General features: G+C 38.6%; 3 protein-coding genes across 3 annotated transcripts; 1 reads left to right on the forward strand and 2 right to left on the reverse strand.

Annotated features, from left to right (window-relative positions):
* Window positions 1-4578: 4578 nt before the first annotated feature.
* Window positions 4579-7433, reverse strand: LOC124137078. The gene is made up of 3 exons (XM_046503230.1): window positions 7324-7433; window positions 6068-6178; window positions 4579-4876 (listed from the first exon to the last, which is right to left on the reverse strand). Exons 1-3 carry the CDS (start codon window positions 7411-7413, stop codon window positions 4730-4732), a joined length of 348 nt encoding a protein of 115 aa, XP_046359186.1. The 5' UTR covers window positions 7414-7433; the 3' UTR covers window positions 4579-4729.
* Window positions 7434-10882: 3449 nt separating this feature from the next.
* Window positions 10883-15024, reverse strand: LOC124137080. Its single transcript, XM_046503232.2, has 4 exons — window positions 14836-15024; window positions 13478-13705; window positions 12758-12921; window positions 10883-11006 (listed from the first exon to the last, which is right to left on the reverse strand). Exons 1-3 carry the CDS (start codon window positions 14905-14907, stop codon window positions 12778-12780), a joined length of 444 nt encoding a protein of 147 aa, XP_046359188.1. The 5' UTR covers window positions 14908-15024; the 3' UTR covers window positions 10883-11006; window positions 12758-12777.
* Window positions 15025-15075: 51 nt separating this feature from the next.
* Window positions 15076-27952, forward strand: LOC124137079 (coiled-coil domain-containing protein 170-like). Its single transcript, XM_046503231.2, has 11 exons — window positions 15076-15445; window positions 16725-16795; window positions 17136-17181; window positions 18592-18687; window positions 19228-19635; window positions 20017-20202; window positions 20760-21077; window positions 21798-21998; window positions 22330-22746; window positions 24207-24443; window positions 25437-27952. Exons 1-11 carry the CDS (start codon window positions 15230-15232, stop codon window positions 25761-25763), a joined length of 2523 nt encoding a protein of 840 aa, XP_046359187.2. The 5' UTR covers window positions 15076-15229; the 3' UTR covers window positions 25764-27952.
* The last annotated feature ends 3 nt before the right edge of the window (window positions 27953-27955 follow it).

A 27955-nucleotide genomic window follows, 5' to 3' on the forward strand; every position in this document is an offset into this window, starting at 1 on the left:
ACTACCGTCGTCGTTGTGCGTGATTTAGCGTCAGTCATGGCGTCACACAGGATGGAAACTTTCACGACTTCTGTTGAATTTACCACATCATTGTAATGTATATATGTGTATTTCCATAATTATTGCAACGGTACTCTTCCCATGATTATTCTCAAACGCGTGATCGCGCCAATGTATGCAACAATTTGACGAAAGTGATACCTCTAAAAATGCTACACAGTGTAAAGTCTGAATTTTGATTTGTTTACATTTCAGCAAGTAGTTTTCCGAGCACAGTTTTCGTTTCCATACCTGATGTATTTCTCATGATTTCATCTAGATAACTTGCATTGGTGACAAAGACCATTCATCCTTTGTTTCGAAAATGTATGAGGAATTCAGGGATGCATGTATATTATAGCAGCTGAGTTTGAAATATACCTGATCGAATAGGAGTCTCATAACCGGCATTTTGTAAACACAATCCAATATGGCGGAACGTTCACTTCGGCGTTCGTGTATGTATGGGGGGCCATTCGGTCAAAAAATACAAAGTTGAAAAAATAGGACAAAAGTACGCTATTAAGGTCAAATATTACGAATAAAGGACTAAATGTTACTACTAAAGGTCAAAATACAAAACAAACAGACGCCGGTTAAACTTACAAAGTTGAAATAAATGTCAAAAGTACGCAATATTAATAGTCAAATGTTACGAAAAGAAAAGAAAGAACAATATGTGTACGAAAGAACGTCAGTGAGCACGAAAGGACGTTTTCATGACGTAATACATTGTGCACCTCGGCATGCAGTTATCATATACACGGCGGAACAAGCCGATTAACCCCGGAATGTTTTACAAATTGCAGCTCCATCTGGCGTTCTTTATTGTCAACGTCCTTTCGTGCTCACTGACGTTCTTTATTGAAAACGTCTTTTCGTGCTCACTGACGTTCTTTATTGAAAACGTCCTTTCGTGTTCACTGACGTTCTTTCGTACACATATTGTTCTTTCTTTTCTTATGACGTCTTTTCGTAACATTTGACTATTAATATTGCGCACTTTTGACATTTATTTCAACTTTGTAAGTTTAACCGGCGTCTGTTTGTTTTGTATTTTGACCTTTAGTAGTAACATTTAGTCCTTTATTCGTAATAATTGACCTTAATTGCGTACTTTTGTCCTTTTTTTCAACTTTGTATTTTTTTACCGAATGGCCGCCCATATGTATGCGTATTTTCCAAAACATTCTAAACAATTCTAAGCTTATCAGCGACATTTCAGAATTATCATTAGTGATTTGATACCCGTGATCGCTAATATGCTATTTTTCTACTTTAATTATTTGAATAAATATCCGATATTTAGATTTCTAAACACAGTAAATATCTATATAATGCCGTGAATTGTGATTTGGCGAGATTTACAATGTACGTAATTTCCAGAAGTCACTTTCAGTAATTTTGAATTGCCTAAAATGACAGTAAATGATAAACAGAAGGGGGAATTCAAAACTGTGAAGTGTATTAGTCTGCGTGATGTATTTTGAATTTTATTCGACTTCGAAGTGAGGGTTGAAGAGGAGGGACATATGTGTCGCTGTGGCATCCAGGGGGTTTACACTCTGAAAAAACCCGATAATGATCAGATCGTCTTGACTGGGCGCCGCCATTTCGTTTGAAACAAATGCAAGTGGTACGAGAGGTGGAATCTGATTGGTCCATATGAGAGAGTTTAGTAGAGACATAACTTGTATTAACAACTGGTGGCACTACGGTCGAGCCCAGGAATTCCAGCCTAGTTCGGCATGGGTGGAAACTGGAATTTTAAAGTCAGTTAACTCTCTTGCCTCGGGAAGATGCATTGATACACCATTTGCCAACGATTTTGTACGGTCCCAGTTTCGTATCGTAAAAGCCCAAGTTCTCTTGGCTATCAAAAGGGTATCCACATGACGTCATCCTTCGAGTGGAAAAAGGTTACGGCTAGAATCTAGTGCTTTCTTCATTTTTGTGAACAGATGCATGGAAGCTGGTGGAGCCAGATCAGGAGAATAAGGTGAATGCTGTAGGAGTTCAAAGCCGCTCGTGGATTTAGCCTTGGCAACGACTGATTTATAAACTGTCGCATTGACCTTTTTTCAGCTTCCTACGTCTCTTTATCTTTATTTTATCCCGTAATTGCATCCAAGATGTAGCAAAATATGCTCCGTTTATTGTCTGGCCTTTTGGAAGACAGTCCATCATGACGACACCCTAATCATCCCAGAACACAGTAGCAATAACCTTTCCAAAGGTGGAGCCTTTGTCTTTTGGTGGAGATGATGTCAAATGCTTTCACTGTTTGGTTGTTATTTGTACTCAGACTGGAATTTGCGAACCCAGGTTTCATCCATGGTCACAGATCGTTGCAAGAACCCTTATAGATCAGCTTCAAACAGAGCTAGACTGTCACGAGACTGGTGCGTTTTTATCAGAAACCAGAAGCTTTAGAACCCAACGAGCTGATAACGCTCTTTATTGCCAAAGTTTCTGCTGTCAACCTCTTCAAGGTGGCATAGTAACGGGCATCCGAACCTAGTGTTGTACTCATATCTTCATTGTAGAGCTTGATCACTGCACGTTTATTCTCCCATGGTCACAGACCCATGTTGATTTTACTGATTTGTCACAGCGAAACTATTTGCTCATTTGACTCACGTTTTAGTAGATGTACATCATGTAATGACCACACATAAAATTTCACTGTTACGCAATTCCTTCTAAGGCTCGGAACACATTAATCAACCCTTGTACGTCAGTACTAGAAGGTTCTTTGGATCGCGTCACTGTTGTTTTGGATACACGATAATTTTTCTGCTTGGTAAATGTTGTGCAAGTAACATTTCAGAATCTTTCAAAGTCGAGCAATGCTTCATTCCACTGATCGTTGTACGAGTACATGGATACACTACAGGAATTCGAAGATCTTATCAAAATAATGAAAGTGTCTGACCTTTTCACTATCGAAATCTTTTTCTCTACAGCACCATCGGAATCCTAAATTTAATAAAATAATGTTTTATTATGCTATTTTCTCCATGAAACACAGTTATCTTTCAAGGGGCGTGGGTTTAGTTTTAGAAAGAGAAAGGGTTGGGGCTTTTGGTGGTGAAAATTGCGTAAACTGTCACTATTTTCATCAGAACTTCGCACTCCCGTGGATACAGTGCTCTTCCTCTATCGGACATGTCGACAGACAGAAAATGTTGTAATGTTGATTAAATTATTATTATACAACAATCATTCTTAAGCATCACTTCCATCCTCTCTTAATAAGTATCGCAGGACCACATAAACTTTTACTTGAATCAGGATTTGGCTGATTTTACGTTCGCATCCTCCACCTGTTTGAACTTCAGTTATTTTACAGGAACCAGTTAAAACAAGTGCATATTCCTTCCTTTATGATAAGAAAAGTCATTTGTCCATCAGACTTTACATTTATTGCATATAACATCTTCAGGCCTCATTATAAATACAATGGAGTATTATCAAACTGAATTGTGTTGTGATTGTGTTATAACCAAGCATAATATAACAAATATAAGGTCCAGTCACTCATTCTGCTAGCCCTGAACATCTTCCATAACTCCTGGTTACCCAGTTGAGTCAGTTTATTTTCCTTGTCCTGTTTCCAGATAGTTTACGTTTCTTTAGACTTCTGAGATTTGCCTCTGCTTTGTCCATTATCTCCAGGTCATAGACTTCTGTGAAAAGAAACCTATCTGCACTAGCTGTTCTGGGGAACAGCCTGACTAGTTATATTACAGGATCAAGGAATTGTAACAATTGAATTTAGTCTTGAATCTGTAATAGATCTAATGATCTTTTCTTATAACAACACATATACATGTACTGTCAAGCAGTTGTGTTGACAAACATGAATTCATGTTTGTCTTGGAAGATAATGTCAGGTCACCTACGATTGCATCTTAAACCATCAGCATCTTCTCCCATGCTAATCTATTTGAATGTGTGACAATTCAGTTGGTTCAGGTCTCAAATGAAGATTTCAAACAACATCCTGCTAGGTCCAGCTTGGCATAAAACCAAAGTTTCAATGCTTTGACACTGACTGGCTATAAAATGACTATCATTATGTTATCAGCTTCCTACAATTCCAACCCTGCTTCTTTTAAGGTAGATCAACCTGTGAACCGTGGTTGCATCCAACAACTTCTCTGTTCCCATTCATTTTGAACTGATACTTGTGCCTAAATGAAGTTTGCTGACAGGCTGGTCAGCAGCCATGTGAGCAACAGGTGCTTGTTAGTGGTCAGCTACATGGCGCAACAGTTGGTGCTGTGACCATAATATACTACTAAAAAAAAGATTTGTTAAAAAAGTGATTGTGATTTTGATTGTTTTGCCTTCCTACCTTCAGGTCATTTCTGGCAAAAGAGCTGTGAAACAAATAATTGAAATGATCTGGTCTAAGATCGTAAAGACTAACTAATAAAATTCACTCACATCAGCATGTTAAGGATTTCTTTAACCTAGAATAACACAGAACTACACAGCAGAATACAAATATCAAATACACAAACATAACAAAAGTTTGTTTCAGATACTTTTTAATTCCTCATTCACACATAATAATGACAATGACCAACATTTCCTGCTCTTAAACATGTTGATATCCTTTGAGATGCACATAGTATTCACAAAGGTATCAGTGCTAACAAATAGTTCCTACAGTCCTATATATTCAATCCTTCTTGGTAGGAAATGACATTTTATAAAAGAGGAGGTAGCCTGTTGGTATAAGGCCGATCAGAGTCATTCCCATGGTAACTTGATAGCCGAAAGTGTCACGGAATCCACGCTTCTGCCAGACAAGGAGGCCATCATCTCTCTACAAACAGAGGTGTTGGACGTGAAACAGACAAGACGAAATGATCATCAGAATCACTTAACAGCTACAAAGATGATTTATGGCAGAACAATAATTCTTATTAAAAAAACAGTAGGCTTTATGCATGCTATGTTTTATTAATCCATTTCCAAGCAAAATATTTATACCCAGAAGGAAATTAAGGAAGAACATCTACTAGCCTGAATAGTGACAACATACAGAAAAGGCCTTCAAAATGTTTGGAATTCTACAAGCTCTAACATGCTCTTAGACTACCTTTAACATCAACAAAACTGGTCAAGGCTAGGACGCTAGCACTAATTTCCATCTCTTCCATATGTGTCGCTATACCTAAAACATGGTGCTCACATGTTTAATTTCAAGGCAGAAACAGAAAACGACTGTATTTAAGTTCAGGCATTAACTACAACATTTTTGGGGAGGAGTAGTTTGTTGTTTTACACCGCATTCAGCAATACTCCAGAAATATTACGGTGGCCTTAGTGAGGATATTGTGAACAACGATCAATGCCATTGGCACTGATAGAACTTGGCACTAACCAACTTGTGTGAAATGTATCTTAAAGGCTAATATAATTTCAATTTTTGGGGGTATTGCTATATGTTATCACTATTTGGGCTAGTAGTCTTTCTTGGCTCATTTCCATCCCTCCATATGGTGAGTGAGTGAGTGAGTTGGGTTTAACGCCGCTTTTAACAGTATTCCAGTAATATCACAGCGTGTCAGCTTAATGTGGGAGGAAAGCCTGAAGTGATGCAGGTCTCAGACGTTTACCACTTCGGTGAAACCCACGAGCACGGGTATGGTGCTGACAAACCTAGAAACACAATCGGGGTGAACCGGGATGACATTAATACTATCAAAAACTAATTATGGTATATTTCAACTCATGTTTTGGGTTTCCACAAAATGGACAAAATGTCACAATCATTTCCCCTTTATTTTCGGTGAAAAATGCAAACTATTAACGTTCATTTGAAAATACAGAAATCATCGCCATACATGTTACCACACCACTGCCTCAAGCTTACCTGAATCATGTACAATTTTTTTTTAAAAGCATCTGAATCATGATGTACAGCATGCTCAGTCTGGGAGCTCTGTGTGGACAAGAGTGAGAAACAACAGGTTCATCATGTTCAAGATGAATGTTGTCATTTACTACTTACACACATCATGTTCTGGAACTCCTGGACCTTCTGGTACTGGGAGGAGCCAGGGGTGGTACCTCGGCATCGGGCTGCAGAGGTGGTCAACCCACGTGCAAATACACGCACTGCCTGTAAAACATTCATTGAAACAATGCAGAACAAACAGGTCTTTTGATCCATAGTGAGTGAGTGAGTGAGTTGGGTTTAACGCCGCTTTTAACAGTATTCCAGTTATATCGTAGCGTGTCAGCTTAATGTGGGAGGAAAGCCCGAAGTGACGCAGGTCTCAGACGTTTACCACTTCGGTGAAACTCACGAGCACGGGTATGGTGTTGACAAACCTAGAAATTAAATCGGGGCGAACCGGGATTCGAACCCACAATCATAGGTTTCTGGCGTGCCCAAGGGACGCAACTCTGCACAGCGAATCGCGGCGCCTTAAGACGACTGGGCCACCCGTGCCCCCCTTTTGATCCATAAGTTGAGGAGCATTTTTCTGGCCTCACAGGAAGAACATAACATGAGTAGAGATGACACTTTTACACAATGACAAAACACACTCTTCTTGCACTTATAAGAGTATTAATCTGTATTGAGCACATGCCATTAACATTTGTGACTCCAATAAAGCCCATAAACATGTAAAATCATCCTATTACAAAATTCAGACATCATAGAATAAAGTGGGGCAACAAATTAAAAGTTTGATTGAGTAATATACTGCCATGGTGTATACAATAGTACCGGTCAAAGTCCCATCATTACACATTTTAATTTCATAATCATGGTTCTTTAACAACACCTCTGGCATATCACATTTCTCTCAAAGAAACAAATGACCAAGTCACACGAGTGTGAACTAAAAGAATATTCCTCCCCCTTTCATCATGTTTAATCATATTAATTTCAATGGTTGGATGTAAACTTCGGTCATAATAATCACCGTGGAACCCACAAAGTACACTTATTATCACAAAACACAACTTAGGAAACCAACACACTGGCGGTGTTTGAGTAACGTGTAAGCAATCAGTGAATTAGAGTGGTCTACTGAACTGAAATCGTAAGTAAAATCGTATTCCTAATAGTTATCATCGAATGTTTGTAACAAGTCCTGACACCATATCACAACTTGTAACCGTCACGACTCAAGGTCATTCATTAACTGAACAATTAGACTACGTATATCCTCAAGTATTCATTTATAAATGATGACACTGAACCACTGTTTTTTTTCTGACATATTTAAAAAAGAGCACAGTTCAAGAACGTACATTTGTGGCACTCATGTTGGGGGTCGAGGAAACTTGCCGAAGGTGATGTGAAACACAACGGAAGTAACTGAAGTACGAGAGACAGCGCATGGGCGAGGGAGAAATAGTTTACTTACAAATTTCATATAATGATACAATAATACTGTCGTCTCCTAGGGTGTGTCCGTAGTTACAAATATGAAAAAATAGGTAGTGTATGAAGACTCCACTTTGGAAAAACACAATCAAGTTGTAAATAATGGTATACGGGAGACGTTCAATTGAACAATAAATGATGTCTCCCTTAGAAATCTAAACTGTGCCTTGATGAAAGTCGTATTTTGTTATTTCAATGTGATAAGTAAATCTTTTTAGGATATCAGTCATTTTTGACACCATTATGCTACACTTTCAAAATGTTAGTCAATATTTACAATATGATGTAGATCTAGTTATGATCAATATTATTTACATAATAAAATAATTTGACACGAAAATAGAGATGCCGCTTTTAGGCATTAGATCTATTATTATTTTAATGTTGGGAACACAGTAAAAATATAATCGAAACAGTCCCTTTATTTTTAAATAACTCTACTCTTCACTACATTCGTATAATAGCTTATATAATCGATGGGAAGTGAAGGTGAAGTGAATTATAATTGGTTAAAATTATTCAAACGATTACAAGGCATCTTACCAGTTTGAGGTAGGCCTATATATGTGAAAGGCACTTTAGCTTCATATTTGTGCAAATACTTTTTGTGTAATAAAGAAGATTTTACGAGCAACAACTGGAAACAAAACCTGCTCATGTTTGAACATAAACCCAGTTGCCACTCAATGTGAAAGTATAACATAATTAAACACATTTCTTAGAGACCTACTAAACAGTTTCAAAGTTTGTCATTGGATACAACTCGTGGTCCATTTCTGCAGAGACCATAAAATAGATTATTATTTTTCTATTTTACGGTCTCCGATTTCTGCCAGGGAAGTGACAAAAATGAAAATCACAGAAGGCTTACTGCCTGAGGTGTATTTCTTTAACATATTTTGTATACACGGACCACACACACGCAGACCGAACTCCATACATGATCAACCAGATCTTGATTTAACCCTGTATAGTTTCAAGCCGTGACAGAGCCGTATGTTGACTCAAAGACGTATAGACGTCTATGGTTGACTTAACACATATAAAACATTTTGCAAATCATTTATTTTAAGTATGTGTCTATGACAATCGGCCACTAGTGATATATGTCTTTCCAAACTGTCTTGAAACAAAGAACATGGATGGTGATTATTGAAGAAACGTTGTATACAGATGACTGTCAGATCACTAATAACCTTGCTTTGAGTGAGTGAGTGAGTGAGTGAGTGAGTTGGGTTTAACGCCGCTTTTAACAGTATTCCAGTTATATCGCGGCGTGTCAGCTTAATGTGGTCTCAGACGTTTACCACTTCGGTGAAACCCACGAGCACGGGTATGGTGCTGACAAACCTAGAAACATAATCGGGGCGAACCGGGATTCGAACCCACAATCATTGGTTTCTGGCGTGCCCAAAGTGAAGCAACTCTGCACAGCGAATAGCGTCGCCTTAGATGACTGGGCCACCACCTTGCTTTTAAGACTAAAATGTATCCATAACATGACTGAAGTAGAATTCCACTTACACTGATGTCGAATATGTGAGTGAACGTAACTGAGGGAACCAATTAAAATATATAATAAATATTATTTATAATAGTATAATAATATAAATACAAATCAGCTCTGAAGAGCAACAATATTAGTTACAACACGAACTGGGAAGTCTATAATTCTAATTTGGAAATTTTTACTTACATTTGCTGCAGGTTTAGGGGCGCATATCGGCCTTTGAGCAGGTCTAGATAAATTCCTGTGACAGCCATTCGGATTTAGAAAGAACAAAAAAGTTACAGGCGATTTTACTCTAATAAGAATATCTTTCTTAAAATAGCTATTTTCCTTCTAAAGGTGTTTGTGTATAAACAGATTCACGGCGCTCTGTTAAATATGTATGAATTCTGCTGTGCGCCTAAAGACCTTTCTACGTATAAATGTCTGTTAAATATATTAATTACCTGAAACTATACCGGTATGTACACAGAAAGAACAGAATAGTTGAATAAGATGAGAGGACCGATTCATTCATGCTCCCAGTATAGGACAATACCCGCAGGACCCTATTATTCCATAGTCTTGCAACAATGTACTTAATTAATATTTTGGTAGATAGTAACTCTGAGTGCGTGCCTGAAAGGTATTGATATATCCTTCCTGGGTGTAGTATAGTACATGGCAACCCGGCCATAAGTAAACTTTAGCAAAAGTCATTGTGTGTGTGTGCCTGTGCGCTCGTGCGTTTGTGTGTTAATGGCCATGCATATTTTTTCATCAGACAAAATCAACTTACCTGATTTCTCAATGTTTTAAACAGTAACTGAATTAAACCAATCCTTTTTAAATTCATATGTTGTTAGGATTGTCATTAAATACATCCAGTCTTTGCACAAGCTAGGGTTTTATCATAGTCCATCTAGTGCTGTGCGTTACATAGGAAGATCCGGGGTATATTCATCTTCCCCAGGCAAGTGAGTTAACTGACTATAAAAGTTAACTCTCTTGCCTCCGGAAGATGGGGTATAATAGGTCTTCAGCAACCCACGCTTGCTGTAAAAAGCGACTCTGGTTGTCGTAAGAGGCGACTAACGAATCGGGTGGTCTGGCTCGCTGATTTCGTTGATGCATGTCATTGATACCAGTTGCGTGGATCGATGCTCATGATATCAATCACTGGATTGTCTGGTCCAGACTCGATTATTTACAGACCGCCGTCATGTAGCTGGAATATTGCTGGGTGCGGAGTTAAACAACAAACAAACGTTAAAACTAAACGTAACATATGACAGATTTAACTTATACAAACCCTACAAATAATCATTGTAAACACCAATTAAATAAACTTCATCCGATAATCAAGACAAAACACAAGAATATGTGACAAAAAAGGCCACTAAGAAATTCAACATTTTTAGAAATATTTTGTGTGGGTGGGTAGGGGGCTATGTCTTAAAACTTAAGGAATTATGTGTTTTTATCCCACATCGAACTTTTGAACTGGTCCCTAAAAAAACCTATAGTTGATTAGTGTTAAAAAGCCATAAGCCAGAGTTCGTAGCCAAAATGGACACAAAGTTAAGTTGGAAGCCCATTATCAGGACCTTGCACAAGGGTGAACTATAGGTAGCGTAAAACTAGACTCAACTACTCATTCTAATACAATAAATATGTGATGGCACCTCAGTGTAGAAAGTAATAAACCACAGTGTGTGTGTGTGTGTGAGTGTGTGTGAGTGTGAGTGTGAGTGTGTGTGTGTGTGTGTGTGTGTGTGTGTGAGAGAGTGAGTGAGTTGCATCTCTTTGGGATGCCAGGAACAATGGTTGTGGTTGAGAATCCCAGCTTTGCCCACATTATGTTTCTGCGTTTGTCAGCACCATTCTGACTCCAAGCTGGTTCAACTGAAGAAAAATAAGGTGAAAAACACTGCTATGATATATTATTTATTAATTAAGATTTGTACAAGGCTGCATTCCCTGGTAGTTCCAGCATGGATGTGTGCCCATGTAGAGTCAGGCCCAGCATCATCAGCAACTATCTTTTATACATACATTCTGAAACAAAAAAAAACAATTTTTGACAACAAATACATGGATAAGGATAGATGTTATACTTTGTTCATAATACAACACTGTATCTTTCACAAAACACTTTGCAGTGCGTGCATGGAGTAGAGTTCGTTTGTTGTTTAATGCGACACTCAGCAATATTCCAGCTATATGACGGCGATCTGAAAATAATCGAGTCTAGACCAGACAATCCAGTGATTGATATCATGGGCATCGATCCTCGCAATTGGGATCGATGACATGCTTTAATCAAGTCAGCGAGTCTGACCAACTGATCCTGTTAGTCGCCTCTTACGACAAGCATATTCGCCTTTTACGGCAAGCATGGGTTGTTGAAGACCTATTCTACCCCGGATCTTCACGGGTCGCATGGAGTTAAAATGTGTTCATACATTATAATTTTGACAAATTGGTAAGAAGTTTCTATGACACATACACCCTTCAATGACACATCCTTGATACCCAGTGTATCACATCTCACATTCTATATGGACATTTACCCTGGAATCATTCAACACCATAGATTCGTTTCGGAAATGTTTGTTTGTTTGTTTGTTGTTTTACGCCGTACTCAACAATATTCCATCTTTATGATGCCAGTCTGTAAATAATCAAGTCTGGACCAGACAATCCAGTGATTGACATCATGAGCATTGATCCACACATTTGGGATATGATGACATGCATCAACCATGTCAGCGAACCCGACCACCGAATCCCGCCTCTTATGGCAAGCATACATTTCACAAGTGACATCACATTCCTTATCTCTCTTTATCAATAACTTGGCACAAAATTTCTCTCGCTCATGAGCTTGAAATCAACAACCAAACAAACTCCCCTCTGAACACGAATTTCAGCAAACATCTACATTTACAATTGTGACCTGGTATAACAAGCACCAGATATATTTGACTCTGTTATCTGTGCACTTTCAGCTGTACTTGATGGTTCCCTGAGCATTAATACATGGAGAGGGAAGTCCTAAGGCTGCATTCAGAAAACGACAATATGCTGCTTACTCGTCATTTTCCAAATGCTCTGTCGACTTGATTGAAACCCAGCGAATTGTTCAAAATGCAAAATCTTCTCATACTTATGCTAGTTGATATTTTAGTATGCAAAATAGACAAATAACATACATATATCTATGTTTTTGAGCAGAAAGGTAGTTTTTTCTTTGATAGGCCAGTACAAGACACCCCCCCCCCCCCCAAAAAAAAGCAAGTCAAGTACTGTGATATCGCTGCTTGTTTCAATTATGAAAATTTAGCAGACATCTATTTTTAACATCATGTCATCAAAACCAGTCTCAAAACGAGGCCATGATTGCAAATGGACCAAGGTATATATCGTAAGGGAGATATAATACTCTGGAAAGCTCTTACAAGGAAATATGGATGAAACAAACAAATGTCATTGTCTCTCAGACCCTCCCACATCAGTAAATCATGCGAACAGGAAAGGATTTTATATCTGCTCTACACTTCGAAATGACTCATACAAGGCTGCAACTTCAGCCACTAGCCAGACGTGTGTGTGTGTTGTAAATTCTGTTTGGTATAGTAAGCTCAGCTTTTAATAGTCCACTTGATAACACCAAATACTAATTCAAATAACGCTTAGAGCCATGTCCGGGCTAATAGAATCAAAAGTTTTTAGGACAGACTACACATACATGCACTTATCATTGTTTCCAAAACTAAATATGGCCCGCAAAACATTCAACTGTGTACCTGAACTACTCGGACCATCATCAATCCTTTGGCTTCTGTGGGAAGGAGAGTTTGTAGAGCAGAACACCAGTCATGATGGTACCGATAGCGGAGAGCCCTAGAGTAAATATGTACATCCCACGATCACGACCAAACATCTGCCACACCAGCTTCCCGTCATTTTTCTAGCAGTGGAACAGAAACAAAGCATCCATAAAATTGTGTCTATCTAGAAACAAAGTACATCATCAGCATAGTCTCACACAATAAAGAAGTGTTTATCTAGATAGTACATGTATTATTATGTACATATTATGATATATAAATTTACACAAAAACATCCCTTTTTTTCCCTATAAACATGATAACATAATGAATTTCATGTCAGCTCAAACTAATCACTCCTGAGATAATCTTTAAGGAATGGTATTACTTCTGGTGATGTAGCAAAACAGGTCTCATTTTCTGTTGACCTTTATCTTGAATATGTTAATTCAGGAGTCATTCAAGAAACTTCTGACTTTCAGAAATGTTGTGGGTCCAAAGACCTCGCCCCAAATAGTGTGGTTCCTCCTTTCAAAGAAGTCATTCAGTGTAACAAAACTCCCCGAGCCCTCTCCCTGAATATTAAATGATCAATCCTGAAGTGTCCTTTGGTTGAACTTTAAATTCCCAAGGTTTCACTCACATAATTTATTTGAATATTAAAGTTTGATGGCAAGTCATCTCCCTATTCATTACCGTCATGAGGTTCTGCAATGCAACTATCTTGCTGTAAGCTTGAGTGGCAGGTACAATTCCTCTGTTGCCGGAGCCAGTTGTTGGGATACTGACTGACTGTGGTGGAGGGGGAGCTGCACCTCTCGCTGGGGCCGAGCCACGGAAAGCTACTTCAGGCTCACCCACAGTCTTTGTTTTTGCCGAATCAAACAGAATCTGTGAGACTCTCCCACTGTATGGTGTCAAACCCTGGAAGAATCATGGGAAGGATATAATGATAAAAATTGTTATAATAAAATTATTAATGCTTCCCTTAGGATTCTTAGAACAGGATTGGTCATGTTGAGAACTAGTAGGCTCAAATATATTTGAAGATACAACATTACAATTTGGAGGAATCCGAACATTATAGATCCTTCCCTTTCATTTTATGCCTGAATATTTGGTCAAGACTGATCAGTCTGAAACATGATACAACTTACAAGACTGAACATTTATTTGAGAGAAGACTATGGTTTTACAGGACACAACATATTATGATATTGCCTCCTATGCCACTTATTTATCCGATGGTATTGCCTTTTCGATTGTAAACCTAAAACTGTGTGTTTCAATATAATTTATTGATTATTCCTTGACCTTCTGTGGTCATTTCACAATTTAGTTCCATACAAAATGAATTCAGGATTAACCTTTGAATTTCAGTTTGGAAATCACCTCAGAACACTTCATACAGGTAGATGTATAAGCACTGTATGTCATGTGTCACCTCAAAACGGTAGACTGATATTAGTTGTTGTGCCCCAAGGCTAAGGGTGTGAATTCAATCTCTTTATCATTGGATCAAGACAAGGCTAAAGTCACCTGACAAGGATTAAATCATCCATGAACACAATAGTAATAATGAGGGATAATAGTTGCACAGTTTGTTCAAGGTGGCTGACAGTAAATATACAATACAGGTGGTGAGGATTAACAATTAGCATGCTCACCTTCAAATAGTAATTAGCATTAGCTTTACAATTAAATGTTATTCCAACCAAATATTTAAATGGATGCCACTTAAACTTATTTTTGTTAGGTAAAAAAGAGCAAGCATGAACTAATAAGAAACTTGTAGTTCTTCAAAGACTTGATAATGATTTCACAGTTAGCATTGTAGATTGTAGCTTACTGGTCTCAAATCTTGAGTTGTATTTTTTAATAGTCTCACTGTGCAAAATCAAATCCATGGACTCTTACAATTTTCAATATCACGATCAAGATGAGTTAATTTAATTTGTTCGTCAGATCTATAGCTAGGCAATATCATGCCTGTTCAACACGCAAAGTGGTGATCGAAAATCGGACAATGTGTTAATTGACAGTAATCAGCTTACTTGTGGCTGATATGCTGCTAGCTGTGTTGATGGGACAAGAGCCCCGGTCATTCCACAGTACTTGTAGAACATTTTGTCCCTTGGTCCTTGATTTCTTTTCGAAATAACACAACTACAACCGATCGGTTTTCACCGACTAAATCCACCTTGACCTTCAAGAACGACCGAGCGCAGTCCGTACTTCGGCTTTCTCCGTCGTTTCCGAAGCTGCCCGGAAAGGGGCGAAGCTATGGGGCAGGTGCTTGGTTGTTATGTAGTGTTGTCCCAGTTGCTATGTCACATTTCGTGAGGGAGTTTCGCCTGTGTGTATGACTTGTATCTCTCATCAGCATTGCTCTCATCACGGAATTTAGGAAACGCGTCAATTTAACAACTGGAAACATATTGGTCAGCAATGGCTAACTATATCAGGGACCTGGACAGAGAAAATCTGCCGTATATTGGTCAGCTCAACAGAAACAGGGTTTTGGATGGCACTTCCCCTTCAGCCAGACGGATACGTGAATTAGAAGAAGAGCTTGGCATCAGATATCAACCAACATCTCCATCAGCTAGCCAGTACTTGGGCAGATACAACCAGGGAGATGTCGGCCGAAGAGCAGTTACCGAGGTGAGGGAACGATCAGTATATTTTCGTTAAGTGACCCTCATAATAAGACCATTATAATCATTGTCATAGGGCTACACTCCGAGGCCATGCAATTCCTCTTGTGACATTGTTACAGTCGGATTGACAGAAGAACATGCCCGTAAAATAAAAACATTGTGTCTTTAAAAGTATTTGCTACTATGCTTGTTGTAGAAATATTATATACAACATATAAAAATAACATTAAAGCCACATGCCATCTTTCCTCCTTATTGGAGACATGTTGAATCTTGAACTAGATGAGATTTTTTACTTATAATGCTGAATAATATGTGAAATGTCATGATTTAAATACCTGCAGTTCACAAATATCATTGGAACTCTGATTTTGATTTTCCTCTGTAGGTAAAAGTGTTTATGGATTAGTGGCAATAGATCAATTATGTTGGTGGTGGTATTTAATTATGTATCATTCATAAGTAAATGTAAATATTTAACTGGATGTTTCAAATTCATGCCTAATGACAGGTTATAGAAATGAAACTATTGTCATTAGTTCATATTTTACAAAAAAGTATTATCTGTCATTCATATATTTCACTGCACGACAACCAAGAGTTACCTCCCTTGGAGTGTTATTTACATGCTACCTAGCAGCACAACATAGGTTTGTTTTAAGTCAAATATGAACTGTGAGGATTTAAGAAATTGGAAAAACTTAATTACTATTGAATAATCATTTAGACAGGAAAACTTATTTTGATGAGGGGTTGTTTTGCTTTGTTTATCCAAGTGATGGACAAACAATAGATGTTTATTTATAGTGAATGTACATGATGTAGTCAAGATTAATCATGATGCCAAATATTAGTAACAATTATGTCTACCATCCTGTTTTCATTGAACATGTTATTTTATTCATCTGATCTTTGAAAATAACATTTTGTTTTATTATAAACTTTAGTAATAATCAAATGGTTAATTCAAATGAAGAATAAACAAAAGTATTACCCTTTGAAAACAGGTTTGTAACTATGGTATTAAGCATTGTTGATATGATAATTAACAGACATACTTTTTTAAGTAAGTAAACCAGTCTTTATAAGTCATGTTTACGGTATTTGGGCCTGACTAAAAACATATGATAGATACTTGATTGTAGAAATATTATATATAAAACCATAACCTGCTATTTTGTGTACATTAACAGAAAACTGTTAAAACATTTTTTTAAAATACTGGTACATATGTTATTATTTTTATATAGCCTCAATGTATTACTTGGACACCTCAATTTCAGATGTCAGATCAGCTTAAGTCTGCCCGAGAAGAGCTCAGAAAGAAGGATGCCCTTATACAACAACTGTCAAGGTAAATAAAACTACAGTCAGTGTGAAAAATGTTTTATTTAACTTTGCCATTGGTTTGCCTTAATTCTGGTTTATTTACCATGTTTACACAAATCAATTTCTTTGTAATAGGCACTGTTATTAACAGATACTCTTGAAACTGACTTTGTAGTCCAAATAATTTTCTAAAACCTGTTAAATGTAAATTGTGATATGATTGTTACTTGATTATGGTTATACATATTGAACTGTGAGACCTCCTGTATCTAGTTCATTATAAATGTTTTTTTCAATTACATGTCATCATTGTAACTGGACATCTAGAAATTCAAATAGAATGATTACGTTTTTCTTTCCTTCAGTTTGGACTCCGCACCAAGAATTCACAGATCACCTGATCCTTTACGGGTAAATTATGTTCATCGTCTACAGCAGTGTTGACAGTAATATTTTTACAAGGACTGATAATCTTAGTAATATTTTTTAACTTATTTCACTTAGATCATTACTAAATTCCTTTTAGGTATATTGTCACAGTGATTTTTCCAAACTTAAAAAAGATACATTTTACACAACTTAAGGGGAACAATTCAATTTTAGGTAATATTGAAATGATCTATTTGGTGAGGCCATTCTATATACTTCCACTCACTGCTGAAGCTACTCAATGTAACCATTTCTTGAAAAGAGGTCTTTGTGGCCGTAACATATTCTAGATGTATAAAACTGATGTACGCGGATAATGCATAGATTCGTATGTTTATACTCACTAGTTAGTTCCCCTGTGGGGGTTCTGGGTTAGAATAGGTACCAAGACTTGGTGACTTGGTTGATTGCATTTCATCATACTGCTATGGCATAGATCATTGCTTACAATGTCAAACACTTGATTGTCAGGTCTAGAAACAGTTATTTACCATGTTTACAGCCCACTGTCATATGGCTGGAATATTGGTGAGTGCGGGATTATACAACAAACAAACACTAGTTTGGTGTTCCCTAAGTGGAGTCATAGACCATGTATTGGGGTACTCTGTGATTCCATTGTCGAAATGAAAGTGTATTAATTGATAAACCTGTCCTCTTCAACAAACTTTATACTACGCCATTTCATTGATTTCGTTTCTGTTTTCGTTTTGTCACAGATCGCCTTTTTGAAAAAAACCCTTCCTTCCGGTTCGGGTATTGTAGTTGGTTGTGCGTTAAACTTGTGTCACAAGAGACTGGATTTGTCCACATTGGCATGGTGGCAGCACTTTGAACCTATGCTAATACCGATTTCAGCACACAGAAACCGTAATACGAATCCAGTTACCCTCAGACGTTCAACATAAGTGTGTAAACTATGAGCTGAAACTTCCAAAACACACGTCGGACATTTGCATGGGGGTCGTGTAAATTAGGAAGCGGACGTAAAATATGGCCAACACAAAAGCTCCGAAGCAGTCGCAGTTGACGATGAATGAGACAATTAATTCTTTCGAAAATTGGAGGCAGAAATTAGTATACATTCTTTGCCTAGACAATAATTTCGCCCCGCCTCACTTGATCACTTGATCACTCAATCACTCATCTGACATGACCTTCTTTTCACACAGAGAGGCATCGTGATGGAGTAAAAATTTGATTTTAATGAGACTGATACCTAATCCAGCATACTGAATGTTCAAAATATTTGCTACCCAGTGTTGTCCACATTACATTGAATGACACAAGTTTATTTACAAGGAGAATTAAGTGTAGAGTAGAGGAAGCCCCTCTATAAGCATGACCAGGTGAACAAGTTTGTGTATATTATAACCTGTAATCTGCTTGCAGGTGGACACTCTGTACCTGGGAGACAGGACAGCAGTGGAACAGTCCCGCAGTGAACTGGCAACATCGCAGGTCAAGTTAGAGAAAATACAGATACAGGTAGAATAATTAGATTTACATCCTTCTATCTAAATGCTTTTGGATGTTAGTGTTTGTTTACAACTTGACAGGTAAAATATTCAAAAGTTATGTTATGTCAAAAAGCTGCTTGAATATCGAACTTCCTCCTTTAAAAAAAACTATCCTTGTACATGACTGTTAATGTTTGATAGAAATAGAATAAGACCACACTGGAGATTAGAGTGCGTGTGTTTGTCAAAGGTAAAAACATATTCGTCTTAAATTTAAAAAAAACAACTTAAGTCAGTCACTTACTTTGGAATTATGTATATTGATTTTAAGACTTTTTTTAAGAAATCAAAATATATGTTAGATTGGTGATATGTTTGAATTATTTCCTTACAAGTATTTTTGTTGCAACTATTGATTCAAGATTCATGAAGAAATTAGATTGACGACATGATCTGTCAGTTTTCGGTGTTCATGAATCAATTAATATAGTACAAGTACATGTATCAATTTCGTAATGGAATTTTTCTGTGGGGAGTATTAGGGTAAATTGTTTCAATATTATTTCAGCTGAGGGAGGCAGACAATGAAATAGAAATAAAGTCTATAAAAGTGAAAGAGCTTCAACATTTGCTGGAGACAAATCGTGAAAATGAAGCCAAGTTGACAGCTCTGGTGCAGTCGCTCCGAGACAGAGTGCGTGAGCTGGAGGACAAGGCAGGGTGTATCGAGACAGTGGCTGGACGTAGCGAGTACGCCATTGGATCACTGCAGAGAGACAACCGTGAGAGCCATGACCGCATCCTGGAGCTAGAGGGGAGGCTGAGGAAACAGTTGGAGGAGCGCGAGGCGTCCGAGGCCCGAGCTGATGAGTGCCAGAAGAGGCTGACTGAACTCCAAGCCCAGCTGAGTGGGCTCCTCCGAGCTGATGACCTGTATGAGTCCACCCCCGCATCTGTAGAAACCATTGTCAGGAAGGTAAGGGTCAAACTTAGATTTTGATAATCTTTAATGACAAAAAGTAATCATATCACATTTAAAATTCCTTTGGCCAAAATTTGAATGCTTATATTGTTTGTTTTTAAGTGAGACTGATTAATTATGTTGTGGACCTTTTTGTTGTTTTTGCCGTTCGTACATCAACAGAATTACAATCACTTTAAAAAAATAAATGTTTATGAACAGAATTGTGTTATTATGCAGTGTTTTCTTTCATATCTTGTAGTTTGTCTTCTTGTATAGTTTATGATCTTTGATGATGTTTGTTTGACAATGATTATTAGATTAGTGAGTGGACAGTGTTAATTATTGATGTCTGAAGGTGATGTGGTAAAAGAACTGCCAATTTTCATCTTCCAGATGACAGATCTGATGCAGGAAAACGCTATGTTGAAAGGCAAACTTCTGTCCCTGAACGAGGCCTTGAACAACACAGAACTGGAGACCAAGGCCAGTCGGGAAACCATAATGAGGCTGGTGTCAGAGGTCGGGCGTGAGCAGAAGGTGGCCACGAGATACACAAGTGAAATTGACTCTCTCCGAATGGTAAGACAGGACACATGTAGAATTTGGAAATGAAATGATTAAATACAGTTTTAGCTTGTTAACCTTAGTTCCATCTGTTTTAGCTTGTTCACCTTAGTTCCAACTAAATGGTGGAGGCCGATACGTTTTCTGAAGCTGAGGTTGTGTAGCCACCTTGCTGGGCTCTGAAATACTCTTCACCTCTGAAACACATTTTCGTGCACTCTGAGATTAAATCTTCGCTTCCATTTGCCTCAATCCATGTTGATTTCTGAGCAAATACAGATGCTGTTGTACACAACATTACAAAATGGTGGCTGGTTGTCATTCTACTGAGATGATGGATATATTTCTTTGAGTTCACAATTCACACGACCTCATCCCCACAAATTATTTTCTCATCGAAATTACATGATTCACGAGTAGTGTCCAATTAAAAAAATGAAACTTAGATGGAGAAGGGGTGAATTTTGACAAGACTGATGGGCCATCTACGTAACGTTTCAGCAAGCCGTTTGTAATTTTAATGGGCCAGGAGTTTAACTGACCCTTGTAACATTTCCTACTCTTTATCCCAGGAAAGAGACAACGCATTGGCAGCCAGACGAGAGGTGGAGAGGGAGATTGAATTAATGAAGGAGAGGCTAGATGCCAACCAGAGGTCGCTGGATGCCACTAGGGGTGAACTGGAGCTGAGACAGGGACGTCTGTCGTCTCTGGACCGGGAGGTTCGTGAGACTTCGCACAATGTCCGCAGTTGGGAGAACCAGTACCATCTGTTCCGGGAGCAGATCGCGGGTCTCCTGAGCAACGCCTTTACCATGGTGGAGCCCAGTGAAGACATGATCAAGGACACGATCAGGAGGATGGCACAGACCAACAAGGAGTATGAAATCGTGAGTAAAGCAGGGATGATTATTCTTCATTTAAGTCTTTTTAATCAAGAGTTGAATTTGAATTTCTGAAAATTGAATGGACCTCCCTCCATCTGCAATAGAGACAGAGGCACCTGATAGGCCTACTTTATAATAATAGATATTATCATTATAAAACAGACATTCTATGATTACATAGAGCATCTCTCCCGATTGTCTTTTGATATCAAATATATCTACTCTCGTCAATAAAAGTTTAAAACTCTGATGCTTATCATGTTGATATATTTCCTTTTTTTTTATCATCATACATCATTCTTCCAACTTTTCAGTGTGTAAACAGTGAGTGAGTGAGAATGGTTTTAAGCCGCGTTTAGCAATATTCCAGCAATATCACGGCGGGGGACACAAGAAATGGGCTTCACACATTGTACCCATGTTGGGAATCAAACCTAGGTCTTCGGCGTGACGAGCGAACGCTTTAACCACTAGGCTACCCGACCACCCCAGTTTGTAAACAGTCATAAGCAGTGTCTTGTGTATGAAAAGTACTGGTAACCAGCTTTTGTAGCAGAGAGATTAGTGATGTCATTTAACAGTGACGTCATGGTAAGCAATGACGCCACGATGGTCTGCAAAGCATTGAGAGATGTCCCCCAGGAGAGATTGCAGCATCTCACCCATACAATCCCTACTGTGGAGCCCCGTTTTGGGTTATAGATGTTAATTTTCCCTTTGCAGCAATTGGGGAGCCTGGAATCCCGAGTGAAAGACCTAACGGAGCAGCTAGAAAATCAGTATGATCTTAATCGGTCAAGCAACCAGAGGTACAAGCAAAATGAGACCAGCTTGTATGATCTGGAACAAAGACTGAGATGTACGGAAGGCGAGCTTGCAGCAGGGGATCTACTTCGTGATGGGCTCAAGTCAGAGAAAGAGAAGGTGAAAAAATATAAAAGGATGGTACCCATTTGAATGTTTAATGGATTAACTGGACTGAATGAATGATATAATGTTACTTTCATAGCTGAACACAAATCATTGTCCCTTAATGAATGTCAAAGGCCAAGGATGCATGGCATTCATTTTGCTCTCGTCTTACCTCATCAAACTGTTAGGGATTGATTTTGAGTGTGAAATAATTTTGAAAATAAAGAAATATAAACTTTAAAATATTTTTATTAAGAAATAAAGTGTCAACCTTATGAACTAATATATCATCTCCATGTCTTATAGTACAGCTTTTTAACATGTACATGCTCTCAATTTTCAGTACATGCGTCTGCTGCAACGGTTGGGCGAGAAGATGAAGATGGACCACATTGCCCTTGACCTTGGCTTTGACATGACAATAGACGCCATCATGGCGCGAGCCGGGCAACTGGTGAAGCTTGAAGCTGATGCTCTGGCAGACCGCAGCACCCACATATACAACCTGCAGCGCAAGGTGAAGAGTCTCAAGGAGCAGCTGGAGAGCAAGGACCTCCATATTGACCTGCTCAGGAAGAAGATGACAGGTCTGGAGGAACGAGTGCATAGCCGCGGTGACGTGGAGAAGGAGCGTGACGGGGAGTCGATGCGGGTGCGGAAGCTGGAGAGGCTGGTGGACAAATACAAGCTGCAGCTGACAGACGCCAGACAGGAAGTCCAGAACCTAAAGGCTCATCTGCTCGGCTCCAGTGAAATGAAGGTGAGACCAAGTGACCAGAGGCACTACTTAAGCATTTGGAACTCATTTCTTTATTCATGCTTAATGAGATGGACTTAATGGCCCTTTGAACAGTACTTGTGTTAAGTAAGGCTTCGTCTTTATGTTGGAGCTACACCCAATATCAGGCAGGTCCTAGGTGTTTACCACCTTCTCAAGTCCAATGTGCACCGGCGTGTGCTGACAACCCAGGGATCATAACTGAAGTTAATCTGAGATCATGGGATCCAGCATTTCATGTTTAGAACTCACTTGACATAATTATACTTTCCTTTAACAAATATTTTAAAATAAATGTTAATAAAGTTCTTTTGAGCACAGTTATCAATCACGAAATGAAGTTTAGATTCTGTGTGCACTTGTGTACAAGTGTAAGCAGTGCATAGTGTTCCACTAGAGCCAGTCTGCAATTATGATCTTATCCCATCTTTTGATAAATGACAGTTTCAGTCCAAGTATATATGGCTGAATGTATGTGACATCCAATACCATCTTACTGAGGCAAGGGGAGTAATTGACTATAAGAGTCCAGTTTCTATCCCTGCCAAAGTAGGCTGCAATTTCTTACTTGATCGTAGCGCCACGAGTGACTATTACAAGTTATGGCCCTTCTATGTCCCTTTTACTAATAAGGCCTAAGGTGAAGAAATAAAATTGGTTCTCATGCAGTAGCTTTTTTGCAGGCAGCCTTTTTTGTTGTTGTTTGGTTGCGTACAGACTAGTAAGAATCCAAATTCGTATATCGCTGTGTATAAAGCGAGTTTTTCATAACTTAAAGAAGGCCTTCAAGAGGGGGGCAAGGGGAATCGTATGTGAAGTGATCGGAAGATCGCACAACTCACCGTTATTTACAGCAACCACGGTCATATCGTTATTGACACCTTGAAACGAACTCCAGTGGAAAGAGAATGGATATATATATCATAAGTGCCATACACTGAATCGCTGAAAGTCATATTTGCTGTAGTTCAACAATGAGATGTCAACATAAAGTTTTCGCAATCGCGGCCGCGGGAGCATCGGAGTTGATTGGTCAAATTCTTTCATACGAAAACATATCCGGCATTAGCAATCAGCTGAACCAAAGTGCAACGCTTATGTTTATTAATTTATTTCACATGTACCATATTCGACGTAATAAGCACCCGGGGCACTCTAAACAATCTCAAAAAGGGGGCTCTTATTAGAATATAATTTTGGTGAGGGAAAAAACAGACTGTGCTGGTCGTAAAAGGCGGCTTAATGGATTGGGTGGTCAGACTCAGCAACTTGGTTGATGGGGTGTCATTGTACACCGACAGCCTGGATAATTAGCTCACAATATCAATCACTGGATTGCCTGGCCCATACTTCTTTATTTACAGCCCGCTCTCATATAGCTGCAATATTGCTGAGTTGGGCGTGAAACTACGAACACACATTAACTGACCTTCCTGTGTCAGGTACGCACCATGGAGCAGCGCAAGGACATTGATGAACTGGCCCAGCAGGTGGAAGAACTCGAGGACCTACGCAGGAAGCAGAGCCGGAAGATCGCCAACCTGAAGTCGGAGGTGCAGTACCACGAGAACGAGAACCAGGAAAAGAGGGTGGTGTCTGACAACGCTGTGCACGCTCTGTCTGGAGAACTCAAGACCACCAAGACAGCGCTACAGAACATCCAGCATAGAGAGAAACAGGTACAGACAGTGCCGACATGTCGCAAAACATCTCTGTATAGGCGAAAGTATTGTGTGGTTGTTAAGGTAGCTGATCTTATGGTTGTAACATGAGTACCCCTTATGGTTTAAAACTCAGAAGTTGTGTTGGTAGACTGAGTGAGTGACTTGGGTTTTATGTTGCTTTTAGCAATATTCAGGCATTATAATTGCGGGGACACCAGAATTGACTTCACACATTGTACCCATGTGGGGAATCGAACCTGGGCCTTTGATGTGACGAGTGGACACTTTAACCACTAGGCTACCCCACCCCCCAAGGTCACCATGACTAAGAGACATGAGACTGTATATCACCAAACCCACTCACAAAACTTTTCTCGCATGCAGTACAATCTGCAGCTGTTCAAATAGAGTGATGAATGTATAGTAAAAGTTGTAGCATTAATATTGCTTGTTAAACATTTTCTTCATATCCAATCTCATTAAAATCAGATCTTAGTTCTTGCTGCTGCTAAACAAAGATCTGTGGACATCCAATTACGGGTCATGTCAGACTGACCTTGCCCAAACTTTGACCAATGGAATGGCTGACAAGAAGTCGACATTAGCCAATCAGAAGGCAGCTTACTCGTGCTTTACGGCACTCATTTCAAATTACACCTCAAAACATATTTTGACAAATTCTCGATTAAAAATTTGAAACCTAAACAAAAGAACATTCTGCAATGGCTAATAGATGGTCCAGATTGTATGGATTCAGTCGTTAACCCCATAACTATCGTTCAGAATACCCAGTGTAAAAAGTTTTCGAGGTTGCATGATTAGAAATCACATTCCGACTGTCACTTTCATGATCTGGTAAGCGACGCTCTGATTGGTCGGATGAAAGGCCGTTCTGACATGACCCCTAATGGCATGTCTTCAGATCTTTGTTTAGCGGGAGCGGAAACTAAGATCTGATTTTAATGAGATTGCTTCATATCACACAATTTGTCATCATTATTTTAACAGCTGTTGGACTTCCGTAATGTGGTGGCCCGTATGCTGGGCCTTGAGATCAACTCCCTGGCTGTCCCCGACTACGAGATCATCTCCCGCCTGGAGAAGCTCATCCACACCCACCATCAACAGACTCACACCAGCATGAACCTGGAGGAGGCCCTCGCTGACATGGAGGACGGTTTCACCAGCGACTACAGCACCACGCGGCGAGCTCTGACGACCGCTGACCCCATCATGCGCAGGTCACGTGACAAGTCTCGCAGGAGGGCAGCTCGGGCTCAAGTCAGGGCAAGATCGCTTTCGCCAACGAGACGCATTGACCCAAGATCTTATTAAATCAAAACTCTCCACACTAGAAGTTGCCTTATTGTATATTAAACAAGTCTCCATAGTCAAGGAAGGGTGTGGGTAAAGGAGGAGAATATGAACTGATATTTTGTCAATGGTGGTTAAACATGCATCCGTGCTAAGGCACCCTGTCAGATCTTGGCTCTTACATGTCTAAGGTAAAGGGCTGTCTTTTACACTTTCATTTCGTGGATAAGCGTTTAGTTCCACTTAAACATTCCGACAAGAAAACTTGTAATTCTACATTTGTATAATAATTGTACAGTAAAGTATTGACATTTTCGAAATAAATGAATAATTTTGTCAGTTTAATTAGGCAATAGTTTGTTATTCTCTATTACTGATACTGACGTTTTTCGCAAATATATATTGATTTGACTCTGAAAACATATTGCAAACAGCTTTTTCCCCCATTTTCTGACTTGGAGACCCTGGATGTTTAGAGTAGTACATCATCTGTGATACGTCCTGTTGCCTTGTGTTGGAAGCATATCTTTATTGTTATTGATTATTGTTACTGGATGACACTATGTACAGCATTCTTCATCTACATTGTTGTCATAGCAACACATCCTAACATGTTTTTATCAAATTGTTGACAAGATTTTTAGCCTGACTCAAGTAGCTGTAGATATATTTATCCTTGAAACTCTAGATCTAGGTCACTAAGGTCACTTTATACTATATGAATGCTAAATTAATTCACAATTATTTATTATCACCATTATTAAAGAAAATCTTTTATCAAATATTATATCCTATTTATGTTCGCAGGTCTGTTTCTTTAGTGTTGGGTTTTGTTTAGTCCACTGCCAAGGTGCTCGGTGATCGTAATGTTCCTAGGGGTGATTTAATGTGGTGAAAAAACAACAATTTCACATAAATTGGCAAAAGTGTATTCATTAGATCTGAACACATATCCTAGATCCTACACGCAAACATTATGCACACCAAATGTTGTTATTATTTTAAGTAATATGCTTGTTGAATGGTTCTTCATCATACTCATTTACCCCCTCCATCTATAGAACTAGGCAGTGAAGAAAAGGTGGTCACTAGTTGACCCTGACTTTAGGATTTAAGATTCATAGTCAACAAATTTTTAGCTAAGGATGCAACCATTTAATATTCTGAGTGAGTGATGGAATACCGTATTCAACGTAATAAGCGCCCCGCTCTAATAAGCGCCGATGGCGATATTTGCTAATATATTGTCCAGTAAACAATCCTAATTAGCACCCCTTCCGATTGATCAATGTACACAAGACTTATTTATTTATGTTTAATACGCACTCATGTGTTATATGCACACTTAATTATGGGCAATTAAATTCTGGAAAAATATATCTGTCGTACATAAACATTTCAGGATGTCAGCATAAACCACGAAATTTATCTTTTAACTCTGTTTTTTTACTAAAATAATATTCTAATAAGAGCCCCCCATTTCTAATTTTGAGAGCGCCCTGGGCGCTTATTACGTCAAATACAGTATATGGTTTTACACCGATTTTTGCAATATTCCAGCAATATCATAGCGGGTACACCAAAAATAGGCTCACACATTGTACACAAACCCAGGTGTCCGGAAAACACTTAACCGCTAAGCGACCCCAATGCCCCATTTGATATTCTGAAGGGTGAGGGGGAAGGCTGAGATTTGTTTCAAATTTTTTTCCAGAATTGTCCTCTGGCTTTACCCACACAAATAAATTGTTAACTATACATGTTGGCTGTACTGAAAGAAATTGTGAATTTTTTTTTGTTCGGATACCCCTTTGACAGGAAACAGATTGTGTGTTTTGAACAATCACTGAAAACAATATCCGGTCTCCAACAAAAAGGAATGCACTGGAATAAGAAGCACATGTTTGCAAGAACATTTCCTCCACCAAGGATAGATGGAGAGGGTTAATGCAGGTGTGGTATTCAGGGATATCAGTATATATGTTTTCATTCTGCATTAAGTCAAGCACATTTTTTTGGAATATTGATGTCAAGAATTTTGTATTTTATTGATTCTGTGGTACAGAAACTTCTTCCAGATCTCTGTTATGTGATGTGCATCATTCCGCCTGTCTACTTTTTATGTCCATAACTTTGTATATTTTCTGTAGTTTCATTTTCATCATTTTTGTACATATAATCTATGGAATAAAATATTACTAGTTTCTATACAA

Source organism: Haliotis rufescens, unplaced genomic scaffold, assembly GCF_023055435.1.
Source record: "Haliotis rufescens isolate VD_foot unplaced genomic scaffold, xgHalRufe1.0.p SCAF_3, whole genome shotgun sequence".
NCBI classification, from domain to species: Eukaryota; Metazoa; Mollusca; class Gastropoda; order Lepetellida; family Haliotidae; genus Haliotis; species Haliotis rufescens.